The following is an 18,201-nucleotide window of genomic DNA, read 5'->3' as shown; positions in this document are numbered from 1 at the left end:
ATTTTCTTCCCTTGTATCCTTTGTTCTTTAAAGCACAAAGGGGAGGTTTCAATTAATTATATTGTTTCTGACAGAATGCAGAACTTAAAATGCTTGGTAATGACATGGCACTTTCCCCATTCATTAACAATGCATAGTCAAACAGCCTGTTAAATGTAAAACATTGCTTGCCCGAGGTGCTTCAGCCTAACATCATGCCTTTAGATATTCCTGGAAATAATGTTTGCTTCTAAATCTTTTGGTGCTTTTCTATATAACTGATTACATTTTTTTTTTGTTAGTACATGTTCAGGTACATTGGTATAGATGAATGCAAGTGTTTTGATTACATAGCATGTAAAACAGGTGTAAATGCTTGACATTCTGTGGGTTTCACTTGTTGTCCAGTCTTAAAACTAGATAATGTTTAAAAAATGTTTTTTGACATTTGAATAAAATAAGTTTATGAAAGCCATCTGAAATTACAGGATGCTTTTTTTTCATTACCTTAGAGAATGGTGTAGTAACTCAAGTCTTTGGACATTTAATTACAACGCTGACGGTTCAGTCCCATCATCCTTGATGAACTATATGATCCTGACCAAGACACTTAACCCAACTTGAGTCCAACTGCATAAAAATACATGTGAATATTTGTCATGTATCCTAAACTTTGGGCAGAGGCCTGGCCCAATTTATAATACTATCAGTGGTGTACATGTACAGCATGTTACTTAACATGAGGTAGCTCTAATAACATTCTGTAAACCTACTTCACTGACAAACTGCTACTTGCTATGCTATACACTAAGAAAACAGTACTTTGAAAGCCTTTCAATTGCTTTCTTATAATAAAACAGACATATTGAAAAAAACAGACAATTTTCTGTGAGATTGTAACTTTAATGTCAAAAATTAATAATAATAATAATAATAATAATGCTATTTACAAAAGTGAGAAAAATGCAATACATTTAACAAGTATTTGAAAGGTAGAATATTCTTTTCCCCCAAAATTCAGACATTTAAGACTCAATCCTGATGAAACCTAGTAAGAGCTGATTTTGTAGAAGATCAGAAGTTAACCCACTGGGCAATCAAAGTAGACAAAAGAAATTAATTTAAAAAACACACACAAAATAACCGATCATAACAGCAAGGACATGGAGATATCTAGGTGAACTTAATTGTCACTACCTTGCACTGGAGTTTACAAAAATGCTGGAGAAACGTACACCATTTAAAAAAAAAACAAACTTTTTCTGCCAGCATTTTCAGAATGAATTTCAGGTAACCTTCACAGTTCTGCTAAATCCTTGCAAATACTTCAAAATAATATCCTACCTATATCAGTTCCATGAAACTTGTGTTGCACTCATTAATTTACCAATAAAAGAGAACTGGAAAAGAAAAAAAATCTAACATTACATACATGATTTCATAAAACTGTTTAAATTAAAACCAAAGAGCCTTGGTCTTCTTTTTGTTGAACTTAACAGTCTCACTGGGAATAGATATGGGTCATCCAAAAGCTCCAAATTTAAATAATACTTCAGTATATCTGAGTAATGAAACAATTATGTAAATTGTAAATTATGTAATTGTAAACAAGTATGTAAAATGCACAAAGATAAGTAAAATTCCACTGTGGTGTTATTTTGACTGACAGAACTATTAACTCAGGGCAGCCATATAAGCCTAATAAGGGTAGATGAGATATAGAATTGGAAATGCTGCTGTTTCACAATTAATCAAGTAGGAATCTGTTTTATGGTTTGTCTTGAGATTTTGGGTCTAAATTGCCATAAAAACCCATCTTGCACTTCAGATTTTTGAGAAAGTCAATTAAATCAGAAAAAGAAAGCTTTACCAAAACATTAACAATACTGGAGAATAACTATAAAAATGGCAGGATATACAGATATATCTAAAGAGTTAGGAAACCTTCAATACAATGTCACTTGGTTTTAATCTGTATTATCTGATCTAATAGTAAAAAGAAAATGAATCAAAGATTTCTAGAATCTCTTGAAGGTGTCCATCAAATACCTATCCTGAATTAAGTAGTGCTGTTAAATGTTAAAACTAGTGAATGTTATTTTCATTTAATAATTGAAGATTTAGGACTGAAAGTAGCTGAAAATAATTTATAATGTAGAAACACCTCTGGACATAATTAAAATACAGACGGTAATATGAATTTCATTTTTGTACGGTCCTTAAGACTTGCATGACCTTTCTAAACACTTGAATGGTACATATTACAAAGGTCAAAATCAGGGAAAAAATATGGAAAAACTGGGTTTTTGTAATGTTCAACAAGCCAATGGACAGAAGAAACTGTCAGGTAATTCATGCAAACTATTTAAAGGTAACTGCTTGATTCACCCCAGGGCTTACTGCAGCACATACAGTCCTGCAGCACACATTTTGTATAGTTTCAGGTCACACTGCAGCAACCCTGCAGAAAACAAAATAATAAAATATAGATTTAATTGGATGTAGTTATGTTAAAAATCATGGTAACTGTAGTCTGGGTGCACTTGTAACATATATTGAACCAAATTAATAAAGGAACATATTTTTTCAAATTAGATCATCAACTTATACATTGGAGTTTTTCACCTATACACCCAAATCTGATGTATAACTAAACACTTCACAGAAGGGAAATGCAACTTTCTGTTAAATGAAAGCAAGTTTTTAAACTGATCTTCAACGTTTCAATGACACCAAAGTTAAATTCACATTTATTTACAGATATGCATTAGGAAAATCCTGAACATCCAAAAGAATAAGGATGAGTCATAAAAAAGGGGAAAAAGACAACTAAAAAGAGAAATGTTATTCCAGCCTCATTCTTTGTACACCCTGCCTAAAAAAGTCATCCCAACTGCAAGAGTAATGTTATTCCAGTCTCATTCTTTATACATCCTGCCTAAAAAAGTCATCCGAACTGCAGTTGTACATGTTCATGTAAGAATGAACTACTGTGATTTGCTTAATTAAAGCATGAAACAAATGCCACCTGAACAGCTCACCCACCTCTTGCTCTCTATTTTTTATTTATTTTTTATATATTTATATATATATATATATATATATATATATATATATATATATATATATATATATATATATATATATATATATTTATTTATACACACACACACATATACATATCAGCATCTCTTTCTGAAGCCACAGTACAATCTGTTTCCTTAAATTTATATGAAATAATTCACATATAATTTAATTTAATGTGCTACTGAGAACATCTAACTGCAGCAGAGCTCTGAAACAGGAAATGTTTTCAAATGGCCACAGGTTAAATGTCAGCAACATGGGCACTGCCAGTTTCTAACCTATTTTTCCCTTGTTCTTTAATTAAGGCCAGCCCTACTGCCAGGTCAGGTCAACTGTTCATCAATGGAAAGCATACAGCAGCAGCAGAATGGTACAGATCCCAATGACTCCTCCTAGGATTAAAGAGTCTCTCCTCTTCCTCAAGTTTATCCTCTGAATGAGACTGTTAATAGCAGGAAACCGATCTTAAAATAGTCATAAGGAAAATTACCTTTTTTCTAAAACAATAAATGACTTCTTAAGGCAGACTAATACCAATTTTTAACAGAAGTTGTTAGCTAGTCTCTATTCATTTCATAATAGGCTAAGCTGTGGAAAAACAAATCTGAATTACTTTTATTGCAGAGTGAACAGTTGTTTTTAACAAGGGCTATTCAAAATATTCATGAAACCCGACATTACTGGAAATGGTATTTTTAATACTTTTGAAAAAGGTTTGTTTTAAAATACCAACAAACAGGATTGCTGTTTAGATGAGACATGATACTAAAATAAAAGTTTAAAAAAATATGCAAACAAATGTATTTAATTGGAAACCCAATAGTGTGCTCCTAGTTTTGAAACACTAGTGCACATATAAACTAAAATTCAGAAGGTTTACCCTTTAAGCTAAAGGGTTAACACCTCCCTCTTCCTCAAAACAAGTCCAATGCATGGTGCACCTTCATAAAATGTTATGCATTTTTTTGCTATACCAGTTTAGCAAAGGCAGCAAAAAATGGAAAGTTCCATATACTTTAGTATTTTTTCAATGACAATACAACTCACCATTTACAGTACAATGAATATATACAAGACAACAGTTTCAACTACCCACTGCTGCCAAGTCTGGCCTTGTACAAAAGGATACTGGCAAGAGTGTTGACACGACTTTGAATTGACTTCAGCATTCCTCGTTGGGAAGTCATATTCTCTTTTGTTGCCATAGCAATACTGCAGGAAAAAAAACACTGAGATAATGTAACATTTAACTAACCCAAGGTTAGACTATACCAGTGGTTCTCAAACATGGTGTCACCAAATGACGCAGTGCCAGTGAAACCATGTGAAAGTTCTTAGTGGCACCCCATTCTGAGTCATTGGGAGCGTGAAAGCAATTTCTGGTCAATAAAGTACATTTTATACAGTGGTGTGAAAAACTATTTGCCCCCTTCCTGATTTCTTATTCTTTTGCATGTTTGTCACACAAAATGTTTCTGATCATCAAACACATTTAACCATTAGTCAAATATAACACAAGTAAACACAAAATGCAGTTTTGAAATGATGGTTTTTATTATTTAGGGAGAAAAAAATCCAAACCTACATGGCCCTATGTGATAAAGTAATTGCCCCCTTGTTAAAAAATAACCTAACTGTGGTGTATCACACCTGAGTTCAATTTCCATAGCCACCCCCAGGCCTGATTACTGTCACACCTGTTTCAATCAAGAAATCACTTAAATAGGAGCTGCCTGACACAGAGAAGTAGACCAAAAGCACCTCAAAAGCTAGACATCATGCCAAGATCCAAAGAAATTCAGGAACAAATGAGAACAGAAGTAATTGAGATCTATCAGTCTGGTAAAGGTTATAAAGCCATTTCTAAAGCTTTGGGACTCCAGCGAACCACAGTGAGAGCCATTATCCACAAATGGCAAAAACATGGAACAGTGGTGAACCTTCTCAGGAGTGGCCAGCCGACCAAAATTACCCCAAGAGCGCAGAGACGACTCATCCGAGAGGTCACAAAAGACCCCAGGACAACGACTAAAGAACTGCAGGCCTCACTTGCCTCAATTAAGGTCAGTGTTCACGACTCCACCATAAGAAAGAGACTGGGCAAAAAAGGCCTACATGGCAGATTTCCAAGACGCAAACCACTGTTAAGCAAAAAGAACATTAGGGCTTGTCTCAATTTTGCTAAGAAACATCTCAATGATTGCCAAGACTTTTGGGAAAATATCTTGTGGACTGATGAGACAAAAGTTGAACTTTTTGGAAAGCAAATGTCCCGTTACATCTGGCGTAAAAGGAACACAGCATTTCAGAAAAAGAACATCATACCAACAGTAAAATATGGTGGTGGTAGTGTGATGGTCTGGGGTTGTTTTGCTGCTTCAGGACCTGGAAGGCTTGCTGTGATAGATGGAACCATGAATTCTACTGTCTACCAAAAATCCTGAAGGAGAATGTCCGCCATCTGTTCGCAACTCAAGCTGAAGCGATCTTGGGTGCTGCAACAGGACAATGACCCAAAACACACCAGCAAATCCACCTCTGAATGGCTGAAGAAAAACAAAATGAAGACTTTGGAGTGGCCTAGTCAAAGTCCTGACCTGAATCCAATTGAGATGCTATGGCATGACCTTAAAAAGGCAGTTCATGCTAGAAAACCCTCAAATAAAGCTGAATTACAACAATTCTGCAAAGATGAGTGGGCCAAAATTCCTCCAGAGCAAGTTATCGCAAACGCTTGATTGCAGTTATTGCTGCTAAGGGTGGCCCAACCAGTTATTAGGTTCAGGGGGCAATTACTTTTTCACACAGGGCCATGTAGGTTTGGATTTTTTTTCTCCCTAAATAATAAAAACCATCATTTAAAAACTGCATTGTGTGTTTACTTGTGTTATATTTGACTAATGGTTAAATGTGTTTGATGATCAGAAACATTTTGTGTGACAAACATGCAAAAGAATAAGAAATCAGGAAGGGGGCAAATAGTTTTTCACACCACTGTATGTTTAAGTACTGTACTTTAAAGTACATATAGCAATACTACTATCATAACTACTACTAAAAGACAAAGCCATCAAACTGATGATAAAACACGTGGAGAGTGCCGAGGGGGTCATGTGCCTGAACTTTTTCAGAAGGTGCATTTGTATTTCCTATTCAGATTTCAAAAGGGACAGATACTCTGAACACGGTGAAATTACTTTGAGTGTTTTATATTGCACAAACTGTGACAAGGGGATTATGTTTGTTTGATGTTACTAATGAATGAAGTGTTTTTTTATATTTGTATTATTGTAACCACATACCCTTATCTTTACTTTTGTTCTTTCCAATGACGTTATTTAGATGCTGCAGAGAAAGAAGGTAAGGTTACATTTTCGCTATCAAGTCTGACCTTTCATTCTATTGTTAATGTATAAAAACTTAAATTGTAATCAGAAAGGGTTCCAGCTATTTTCTGTGCAAGGCTGACATGTGATTATGAATATTCTTAAGATTTATGGACAGCATTATGGAATCAAAGAAACTCCTAGTGGGAATCAGTAGAAAATAATGAGTTTTTTAAAATGGTGTCATCATTTTTGGGATCACACTATAAAAAGTTCGAGAACCACTTGTCTATACTTTGGAAGAAATATGCTCACTGACACAATGACTGGATTTAAATTTTTTTTTTTTTTTTTTAAGATATTATTAGTACGGAATAAGTTGCTTTGTAAAATTACTTAAAATTCTGGATGCATGTACAAAGAGAGCTATAGTTTTCTATTATGCATGTCTTACCTTATTGTGTCATCTACGAGACGATCAGAGCTGCAAAGAAAACAAAAATCAAATCAAAAATCTGAATAAACAGTATTAGAAGCATTATTCAGTTAAAACCATGATCTTTGTAACTGGACCACAAGTAATCTGCCTTGTTTATACATTTACTGAAAAAAAAAATAGTGATACAGCGCGTCCGGAAAGTATTCACAGCGCATCACTTTTTCCAAATTTTGTTATGTTACAGCCTTATTCCAAAATGGATTAATTTTTTTCATCAGAATTCTACACACAACACCCCATAATGACAACGTGAAAAAAGTTTACTTGAGGTTTTTGCAAATTTATTAAAAATAAAAAAACTGAGAAATCACATGTACATAAGTATTCACAGCCTTTGCTCAATACTTTGTCGATGAACCTTTGGCAGCAATTACAGCCTCAAGTCTTTTTGAATATGATGCCACAAGCTTGGCACACCTATCCTTGGCCAGTTTCGCCCATTCCTCTTTGCAGCACCTCTCAAGCTCCATCAGGTTGGATGGGAAGGGTCAGTGCACAGCCATTTTAAGATCTCCCCAGAGATGTTCAATCGGATTCAAGTCTGGGCTCTGGCTGGGCCACTCAAGGACATTCACAGAGTTGTCCTGAAGCCACTCCTTTGATATCTTGGCTGTGTGCTTAGGGTCGTTGCCCTGCTGAAAGATGAACCGTCGCCCCAGTCTGAGGTCAAGAGCGCTCTGGAGCAGGTTTTCATCCAGAATGTCTCTGTACATTGCTGCAGTCATCTTTCCCTTTATCCTGACTAGTCTCCCAGTTCCTGCCACTGAAAAACATCCCCAGAGCATGATGCTGCCACCACCATGCTTCACTGTAGGGATGGTATTGGCCTGGTGATGAGCGGTGCCTGGTTTCCTCCAAACGTGACGCCTGGCATTCACACCGCAGAGTTCAATCTTTGTCTCATCAGACCAGAGAATTTTGTTTCTCATGGTCTGAGTGTCCTTCAGGTGCCTTTTGGCAAACTCCAGGCGGGCTGCCATGTGCCGTTTACTAAGGAGTGGCTTCCGTCTGGCCACTCTACAATACCGGCCTGATTGGTGGATTGCTGCAGAGATGGTTGTCCTTCTGGAACTCCAATTAAGCTGCAGAAACATCTCAAGGATGATCAGGGGAAACAGGATGAACCTGAGCTAAATTTTGAGCTTCATGGCAAAGGATGTGAATACTTATGTACATGTGATTTCTCAGGGTTTTTTTTTTATCTATACTAATAAAATCAAAGCCCTCACTGACTCACTCATCACTAATTCTCCAACTTCCCATGTAGGCAGAAGGCTGAAATTTGGCAGGCTCATTCCTTACAGGTTACTTACAAAAGTTAAGCAGGTTTCATTTCGAAATTCTACGTGTAACGGTCATAACTACTAAAATTTTGCTGCATCACCAAAAGAATATGCTAAAAAGAATGCCCTCTGTTTACATTGTCTCAAAATATTTCAGTGATAAGAATATGATAAAGCTGACCAAGTTTCTTCAGTTAATTCAGCAATCACTTTCAGAAAAACGATGAAAGTAATGCTAGGACATGGTTTCAGATAAAGGCTTTTCCAGTCCAGTACACTTATGAATGAAATTACATCCACTGCAATTGGCCACATCCTTCTGATTTGATTATGTCCATTCTAATAAGATTTGATATTGAGTGCTTTAATGGATTCATTTCTCCTTTATTTGTATTACATTGTGCTTACAAGATCATTGTGTAAGTAAAGGCTAGGATTTGTGAAGATTAAGCAGTATGAACATAAATTATTACGATTACAGAACTGCATACATTAAAAACAATTATAAAATAATCTAAGGGATAGAAGTGAAACCTTCACAACATCTCTAACATAAGCTGCACTGCTTGGTGTAAAATAGCTGAAAATATGTTTTATTTAAGTACATTATAAACTCACACTGTAATGTCTACCATAAAACAAAGAAACACATGCCAGTTAGAAAAATACAATGTATTAAAACAACAATGAAAAAAATCACAATTACTGATATTGACACAAAGTCTAAGCTCTGTGTGGGTGGGTGTGGAATTTAAACCTAGCTTTCTAGTAGATGGGTTTTAGGAGCAGTGTGTACTTTGTATTTTTCTATGAAATTAATTTATTTTATAATGTAAGCATAGTGCCAAAGTACATCCCTGAAGTAAACATGACAAATGAAATGTATTGTGCCAAGTATAATACAAGGACAAAACTAACAGCATTCTTCAAAATCTTAGCTGGAACTGTTTCCATGGATTTTGGAGACTCCCTCTACAACCAGTGTTACTGTAACGCTTGTCTAACAACGTTTTGGCAGCTCTGTGGCACAGTCAAGCATCATTCCCCTTTCCAGATATCAAAATTTCAATTCCAGTTCCTAATTTCACTACTGCCCCAGGGTTGACTCTAAAAAACTGACAGAGCAGCATTTGACTGCAAATACATTCAGTAGACCCTTAATGAAAAAGAAAAATGCACAAATTTTAAATGGCTTTGTAATTGAAAAAATCTGAGCATAAACCAAGAACATCACAAATTCACAAAACATACAAAGCTAGTATTACACAGTAGTAACCTGATGGAGACAGTAAAACAATGTAGTTGCATCATTATGAGGAAAGGAGAAATTATAAGCAGACTGCTATAGCAGAAGCCCAATTTCAGAAAGCAGCCTTTATAAGATTTTAAATGTTTTCCTTTTTCTTTTATAGCTACCGGGCCGATGGCCGTCTGACAGCCGGGCTGCGAGACTCACTCAGTGAAGGGCTACAGCAAAAAGGCTGCCCCCTTCACTGAGGACACTTTTCAGAACGCTAGGCGGGCAGGGCTTTGCAGCGGCACAGAGAGGGGAGAAAGACTGAGGTGAGAGAGTATTACAACGAAGTATTTTTATGTTTCTGACAGTTTCCCCATATGACACGAGTCTATAGAAATCTCGTTACTACAAAGTACATTCAGCAGCAGATACTTTCATTACAACGAAGTGACCTTGAAATGCTTGAATGAATCATCATCGGAGCAGTTAGTTCTGTGGAAAAAAAAAAGTTCTTTCTTCGAACTTTCCTTGTACTGTTTGTTTTGCTGTTTTTGTTTTCTGTGGTTTTCAGTGATACCTTCTGCTTATTGCTCGTCAAGATCTGAAAAACATCCATTGGAATTTGACTCATTGTCACCCTTCTATAGAAACGGCAGACACGAAAAAATTATAAGTGTTAATGTTTGTGATATGCAATCTGTTGGAATGACAAATGCAATGTATATGTCTTTGTTATATGCAAAAAAAGAAGAAAAACGTTGCGTTGCAAACGTATGCGAACTACTGCATTTGAAAACCGTGAAAAAGCAGTTTTTATGTGGTTCAGTGATGCTCCTTAAATAAACATTCCCATTAATGCGGCACTCATTCAAGAAAATGTGTGATTTTTAAACTCTCTTAAGACCTCTGTCAATGGGACAAAACGCTACGAGCCTGTTTCCCTTCCCCGGCAATGGACAAACATTCTTACACAGATGCTGCAATCGTGCTTCGGGATACACTTCAGTGTGACGTTCCCGTTGAGTGGGGGGGTGGGGTCCCAAAATAGTTCAGAAACCTCACAACATGAAGAAGAGGATTATTCGGCTTCTGATTGATAACTGTGCTGCCCACAACATACTTCCATATTCAGATAATGTTCGCGTTGAATTCCTCCCACCCAATTGCACAGCAGTGCTTCAGCCATTGGGTTTGGGCATCATTTGCACCCTGAGACAAATTCTCTTCAGCACAACTTGTAAGCAGGAGGAGATTAAAATCAACATGAAAAAAGCTATTGAAGCTGCTTCCATTTCCAACATTCTATCTTTGTGAAGCAGCATTTTCTGCAGTGACAGCAACCAAAACGAGATTACAGAGTAGATTGAACATAAGCAACACACTTTGCGTGTCACTGTCTTCCATCGTTCCCAGATGGGATGTTCTGGTTGCAGGAAAACAAGTTCTGGGCTCCCACTGATTCTGCATTATGGTAAGCTGTATAATTTCTATTACGATATTATAACTTAATAATAATAGAAATGTAATGTTAATTGTGTATAAAACTGTCCTATGAACCCGCCCCTAAACCCCCTTCCCCCCCAGTCGCTGGAAAAATTTGCTTCTAGTAGAGTGGTCCTTGGTGTCAAAAAGGTTGGGGACCACTGTTTTAAAGGATATGTTTAAGTTGTATTTTGGGATGTGCTCTTCAAACTTTCCATATAATTTCAGGTCTGTCATAGGCTGTCAGTAATGTAAAAATACTGCTGTTTGGTAAAGGTGCGTTTTTACTCTAGTTTGAGAAACCTAATTTTAAACAATTTTTAACAATCATGACTATGTAGTTGCGGGACATGTTACACAAACTTCTAAGATCTTCTACTATTTACCATGGATTGCCATGTACCAAAGCGATCATAACAAGATCTTAAAACATCACCTTAATAAATGTGAATCATTAAAGTCTGTTAAATGTTTTTATGCACCATCACAGAACAGCATTCATAAAAATAGAGAATCAGACTTTGCCATTTTAAACAGCTCAAAACATACAGTACCTATTTACTTAGTTTTTACTTAATTTTCCTCTGTTTAAAATTGTTTATCTTTTGGTTTGATCTGAGTAAAATTGATTTTTCTAATATTGTATTACTATTAAGTAATAACACAGAAGGAAAAGTTTGGCAAAGCATTTCCACAGCAACTATGCTATTTGCCAGTGATGTTGTTCATCAACTATTTTCCAAGGAATTTAGCATGTTTGACTTAGACAAACATTTTCTTTCCTAGTGCCCCATGATACTTTGTGAGGCCAGTGTGACATCACAGAACTGTAGCAGCCATGCGCAGAACTTTCATGCATGTGTCTGTAAGATCATTGCTGCATCACACTTGACATTTCTTCAGTCTGTAAATGCACAAATTTCCCGCCTTTCTTCCACTGGTGGATGTTTCAACCCAACCCTGCTATTCCATTGTTGTACAAGGGTCATTTAAAAAAAAAAAAAAACACTTGCAACATTTTCATTTGAGGGGTACATTAGCTGACCTTAATGAGAATTCTAGGAGTATTGCCACCAGATACATAACACTGATCCCTGTATGATGCAGCACTGGATGGTTAATTATGCATGCAAATTTGCCACGTGTCCAGCTACCTCCCCAAAACAAGCCTTAAAGGAGCCCTCCCTCTCATCAGAAACCAAAAGACACACTGCGAAATAATAAATTACCAGATGATTTACTATTATTTAAAAGGTGTTTATTATTTCTTGAATAAAGTATCTGCACAGATGAATTAGAAACAAAACAGACCTTCTAGCTGTTACTGAGGCTGTGTCAAACAATGAAACAAGAAAGTCCCATGGTGCTGCTCTGTGGCACAGCCAATCAGTTTCCCAACAGTGTAACTCTGTGAGCACAATGATCTACTGTATATTTTATGTATTTGTTGCTACCTTGTGGTCTTTTGTTGTATTTTGTTTGTGGTATTCCTTGCTTCGTCATCTGTTATTTGAGGCACAGTGGTACATAATTTGGGTGGAATGCGGTCTCTAAGGCTAAGGATTGTGCTGGGATCCGGAAGATTGCCGGTTTGAATTACTGCCAAAAGTGATCCTACTCTGCTGGGCCCTTGAGCAAGACCCTTAACCTGCAATTGCTACAGATGTGTTGTACAAAGGCTGACCCTGTGCTTTGACCCCAAAGGGTATGCGAAAACTAATTTCTAATGCAAGAAATTGTATAAGGTGAAATAAAGAACAAAAAGCAGTAAGCCAAAGTAAAATAACTGATATGCAAGTTTGCTTAACAGCCCAAAGGCTAGTGCACAGTGACATGTTTCTCCATCTATTTATTTTCTTAACTCTCATATTCCCATTCATGACTGTGGGAAGCCAAAGCAGAACATGACAGCAGAGACCAAATCTAGATTAGATGCAAGTCCTTGGCACCTTCCTATAGTGGGCTAATTTGGAGTTACTAATTAGCCTAATGCATACATGACTGGCTTGACTTCACATGAAGGCATGTGAAGAATATGTAAACTACACACAAATATTGACCGTACTAATATGTAAACCCAAACTCCCAGTCCTGTGAAACAGTACTAATTCTTAAGGTCATGAATTCTGCATTTTAGAATTTTAGTACAACTGACAAACTGTTCTATTGCTGGGTCAATTCTTTATTATACAGTAAGAATTTAAAAAACATGGAAGGAACTCTTGAGTTAGGACTGCTGCTTCTGTAGGTAGAGAAGAAGGTACTGTAGTTGATGTGGTGTGGACACCTTCCACAGGATGTATATCATACAGGGCCCACAAGGAGAACATGCTATGCAGTAGAGAGCATCAAGAAGCTGTCGCAAAAAAGCAAGCATGGAAGCTGTCGCAAAAAAGAAAGCATGTAATGGGAATGGGCGTTCAGTTACTTTTTGACATTGCCAGCATTTCACGAAGTGCACAACGAAGACCCTCTTGCCTCTGAAACTGCTTGCGATCACATTTTCATGTTATTATTAGATTTGATAGCGTCTTCAGACTTTTACCCAATACACACTACCATTTTTTTGCTTAAAAGCAGATATTTCTCCATTTTTGCCATTCATACACACTAGCCCAGAATTTTCAACCCTGAAAACAGATTTTAAAAAAGCTGTCCTGAGCCGGATACTTTCATAAAAGCAGTGTCAGCATTGTAAAGTGGATGGGCAAAAATGGAGTTTTCTTAAAAGTGTACTCTAATCACGCTCTGGTTGATTCAAACTTATTTTGCGGCCGATTGGATTCTGCTCATTACAATGTTTTTATTCACTGACTGTTCACCCGCTACAGAAGGAAAAAATATCAAATACGGTGAGCACTGATGAGTTACTTGCCATGGTGCTGTTTGCCTGTATGCATCTAACTGTGTTTTGTTCAGTTCGAATGCTGATTACATGCGCAAAAGACAAATAATTGAAAGGTCCCTTCAGTTTTGCAACAAATCCTGTGGCTGTTAGTTTTATTGTTGTAGTGAAAAATTCAGAGATCCATAAAAATCAGAAAGAAAATAATTGTGTTTACAGCCTCTTATCAATCTTTATTATTTAATCTGTTCCTTGAGGAGGAGCGCTTTCTGCAGCACCAATTTCTGTGGACTACTTATAATCAATCCTCTTGAAAATGAATAGAGGTGATTTTTTTTTTTTTTTTTTTAAATAAAGTGCTGCTTTAACATTTGCAGTGGTTTTATTAAATGACAAAACATCTGTTGCCAATTCTGAAGACTGCTACTTTCAACTGTAATCAATGCATTGGCCGGACACAGGCAATTTGCAGAGGCTCCGTTAATAATTTCTATCTTTTTCTACAGTGGTGTGAAAAACTATTTGCCCCCTTCCTAATTTCTTATTCTTTTGCATGTTTGTCACACAAAATGTTTCTGATCATCAAACACATTTAACCATTAGTCAAATATAAACACAAGTAAACACAAAATGCAGTTTTTAAATGATGGTTTTTATTATTTAGGGAGGAAAAAAATCCAAACCTACATGGCCCTGTGTGAAAAACTAATTGCCCCCTTGTTAAAAAATAACCTAACTGTGGTGTATCACACCCAAGTTCAATTTCCGTAGCCACCCCCTGGCCTGATTACTGCCACACCAGTTTCAATCAAGAAATCACTTAAATAGGAGCTGCCTGACACAGAGAAGTAGACCAAAAGCACCTCAAAAGCTAGACATCATGCCAAGATCCAAAGAAATTCATGAACAAATGAGAACAGAAGTAATTGAGATCTATCAGTCTGGTAAAGGTTATAAAGCCATTTCTAAAGCTTTGGGACTCCAGCGAACCACAGTGAGAGGCATTATCCACAAATGGCAAAAACATGGAACAGTGGTGAACCTTCCCAGGAGTGGCCGACCACCAAAATTACCCCAAGAGCAGAGAGCGACTCATCCGAGAGGTCACAAAGACCCCAGGACAACGTCTAAAGAACTGCAGGCCTCACTTGCCTCAATTAAGGTCAGTGTTCATGACTCCACCATAAGAAAGAGACTGGGCAAAACGGCCTGCATGGCAGATTTCCAAGACGCAAACCACTGTTAAGCAAAAGAACATTAGGGCTCGTCTCAATTTTGCTAAGAAACATCTCAATGATTGCCAAGACTTTTGAGAAAATACCTTGTGGACTGATGAGACAAAAGTTGAACTTTTTGGAAGGCAAATGTCCGTTACATCTGGCGTAAAAGGAACACAGCATTTCAGAAAAAGAACATCATACCAACAGTAAAATATGGTGGTGGTAGTGTGATGGTCTGGGGTTGTTTTGCTGCTTCAGGACCTGGAAGGCTTGCTGTGATAGATGGAACCATGAATTCTACTGTCTACCAAAAATCCTGAAGGAGAATGTCCGCCATCTGTTCGCAACTCAAGCTGAAGCGATCTTGGGTGCTGCAATAGGACAATGACCCAAAACACACCAGCAAATCCACCTCTGAATGGCTGAAGAAAAACAAAATGAAGACTTTGGATTGGCCTAGTCAAAGTCCTGACCTGAATCCAATTGAGATGCTATGGCATGACCTTAAAAAGGCGGTTCATGATAGAAAACCCTCAAATAAAGCTGAATTACAACATTTCTGCAAAGATGAATGGGCCAAAATTCCTCCAGAGCGCTGTAAAAGACTCATTGCAAGTTATCGCAAACGCTTGATTGCAGTTATTGCTGCTAAGGGTGGCCCAACCATTTATTAGGTTCAGGAGGCAATTACTTTTTCACACAGGGCCATGTAGGTTTGGATTTTTTTTCTCCCTAAATAATAAAAACCATCATTTAAAAATTGCATTTTGTGTTTACTTGTGTTATATTTGACTAATGATTAAATATGTTTGGTGATCAGAAACATTTTGTGTGACAAACATGCAAAAGAATAAGAAATCAGGAAGGGGGAAATAGTTTTTTACACCACTGTATATGCTGCAAGCATACTCTCCAAGGCCTGCATGCGCCAATACCCTTGGAAGTTCCTGAAACATAAGGGAATCTGATTTTCACAGAATTTAGAATTTTTCACTGCACAGTCACTTCAAGGATTATCCACCAAACACATGCACGCCCAGTGTAGGTGAAGGTCTACATCATATACAGTTTGGGGCATTTCAGTATAGAAGTGGATACTTGTGTAAACAATGTGCAAACTACAGTGCTGACAGACAGTTTTCATTTAAATGCGAGGTTTTGCTTAACCATTAAGCAAAATAAACACGTTTAGTACACCAATCAAAACAAAGTTTTTAAGAAAGGAGTAGAAAACTTAAGTACAAATAAGGTTACAAGTAGGCAATTTGGTAACACTTTACATTAAGTGTCCATAATTACACTGTAATCCACTTTTCAGTCTGAAAAGTATATGCACATTGATTATAGGGCTGCAACTAATGATTATTTTGGTAGTCGACTAATCGTTCAATTTATTTTTCGATTAGTCACGATTATTTCATGCCTGACTATTTTGATGCCTGCGACCTGTGGTTGCACATCCTGTTCTGTGCTCCAGTGCATGTCTTACCTCATATCTGCTCATGTCTGTCGCCCTGATGTCTCTGCATTAACATGAGTAAAATTAATAACAATCAAATTAAAATAACAATCAGTGAAACATATGAATTTGAAAACAATCAGATGTTTTTATATTAGTGTGACCATCACAATAATAAAGAAATACATTAAACAATACAAACTAAAGTGCACGTAGTCTTTAAACAAAAAAAGTCCATTTAACTTAAACAAAAACAAAAACTTACATTGTTAAAACTGAAACGTTTTTCATATTTTAGTAATAAATGACAAAATGTAGACAAACTATATAATGTGTAAAGCCTGAAGTACAAATATCAAATAAACACTTTCACAAAAGGTTCAAGGACAATACAATAGCTTCCGTGCTGCAGCGGTAGGAATTGCTGACTTATAATCAAGAGTCCCCCGGTTCGATCCTGACTACCTTGTATATTTACCATTTTGAGTAGTGAGTTGCTCTTATTGTTAATATTATACAATAAACACAAACATTTGATTTGCGTCTGTAACAACCACTGTAAATGTATGGTACTTGTAAAAGTTACTGTCTTTTTTTTCACTTTTATTCTCTCAGTCACGATCACGATACATACTACCGTCCCCCAGGTATCTAACACTGTTACTTTTAACCTGAAACTGGGAATAACTGCAGATGTCAGTGGTGTTTTGAGACAATTGAACTGGAAATTCTCTGATTTGGATAGATAAAAGCTGACACACAAACGCTGGCGAGTGTGCCTTATTCGTATCTTATTGTCACTTGATTTTTTTTATTCAATTTTATTGAGTGTTATATGCGCCTTAGGGCCCGTGATGTCAAAGCCGCATTGACAAAAAACCAGAGACATAGGTATAAACGATATTTGGAATTTTTCATTTTATGACCTTATAGTACATTTTGGAAAACATTGTGGCACAGATGCTACATTATTCATATTCATTTGCGTACCTTCTTGCAGTTGTAATCAGTGACCACGTTTATTAAATCTAATCAAGCAAAACTTAGAATGGAACATATGCAAGGTCTCATTGATCACGTTCAAAATTCAAATATCAATACAGTAGTTCAGACAAATTCAAAATAGGTAAAGCAGTAATATTACCATCATTATATCAAGGTAGAACAAGAGCACTGCAACAGTTATATCATAACGCAAAAGCAATATCCCGAACTATTGGTCGGCCACATTTCTTTATTACAATGACGTGCAATCTACAATGGACAGAAATCCGCAGATTCTTGAGAACAATGCCACCGGCTACATTGGCTATGGATATTCCCACTTTTGCAAGTAGATTGTTTTATCAGAAAGTTTTTTTTATTGAATGAACTCAAAACGGTGTTCGGTCAAATCAGAGCATACATGTACACGATCGAATTTCAAAATTCATAAAGGGCACGAGAGAGTATGTGTAACTTTATGGAAAGAACAGTCTCAGGATGAAGTTCAAGCATATTTAGATACTTGGTACGTCAGTGCAATGGAAAGCGGGTGGCATTTAATGGAATTGCCAATGCATGGCCTAAGTCAGGCATGTCAAACTCACTACCATTGGTGGGCCGCTTCGACTGCCATATGTGCGTCAGTGGGCCGCACTGTAACAAATACTATTATACAAAGTTACTGTAGCCTTCTTTCCAATACTGAAAACTTAAAAAAAAATGTAACACTTAAAATTTAAAGAAAAGCAATTTATTTCCACACACTCTCCGTACAACAGCGTACAATAAGAATCTTAGCC

The 18,201-nt window shown here is 36.7% G+C and overlaps 1 protein-coding gene across 1 annotated transcript in view; it reads right to left on the bottom strand.

Annotated features, from left to right (window-relative positions):
• Positions 1–3,109: 3,109 nt before the first annotated feature.
• gosr1 (golgi SNAP receptor complex member 1) overlaps positions 3,110–18,201 on the bottom strand; it is a 101,960-nt gene continuing 86,868 nt past the window's right edge. The window contains exons 7-9 of the mRNA XM_039756910.1: positions 6,847–6,876; positions 4,196–4,278; positions 3,110–3,530 (exon numbers count right to left, since the gene is read on the bottom strand). Of these exons, the coding sequence (XP_039612844.1) occupies positions 3,406–3,530; positions 4,196–4,278; positions 6,847–6,876 (238 nt within the window). The 3' untranslated portion in view covers positions 3,110–3,405. The remainder of the gene's footprint in view (positions 3,531–4,195; positions 4,279–6,846; positions 6,877–18,201) is intronic.

Source organism: Polypterus senegalus, chromosome 6 (assembly GCF_016835505.1).
Source record: "Polypterus senegalus isolate Bchr_013 chromosome 6, ASM1683550v1, whole genome shotgun sequence".
Lineage (NCBI taxonomy): Eukaryota > Metazoa > Chordata > Cladistia > Polypteriformes > Polypteridae > Polypterus > Polypterus senegalus.
Note: the sequence above shows the minus strand (reverse complement) of the source record. Positions and strands in the feature narration are given on the sequence as shown.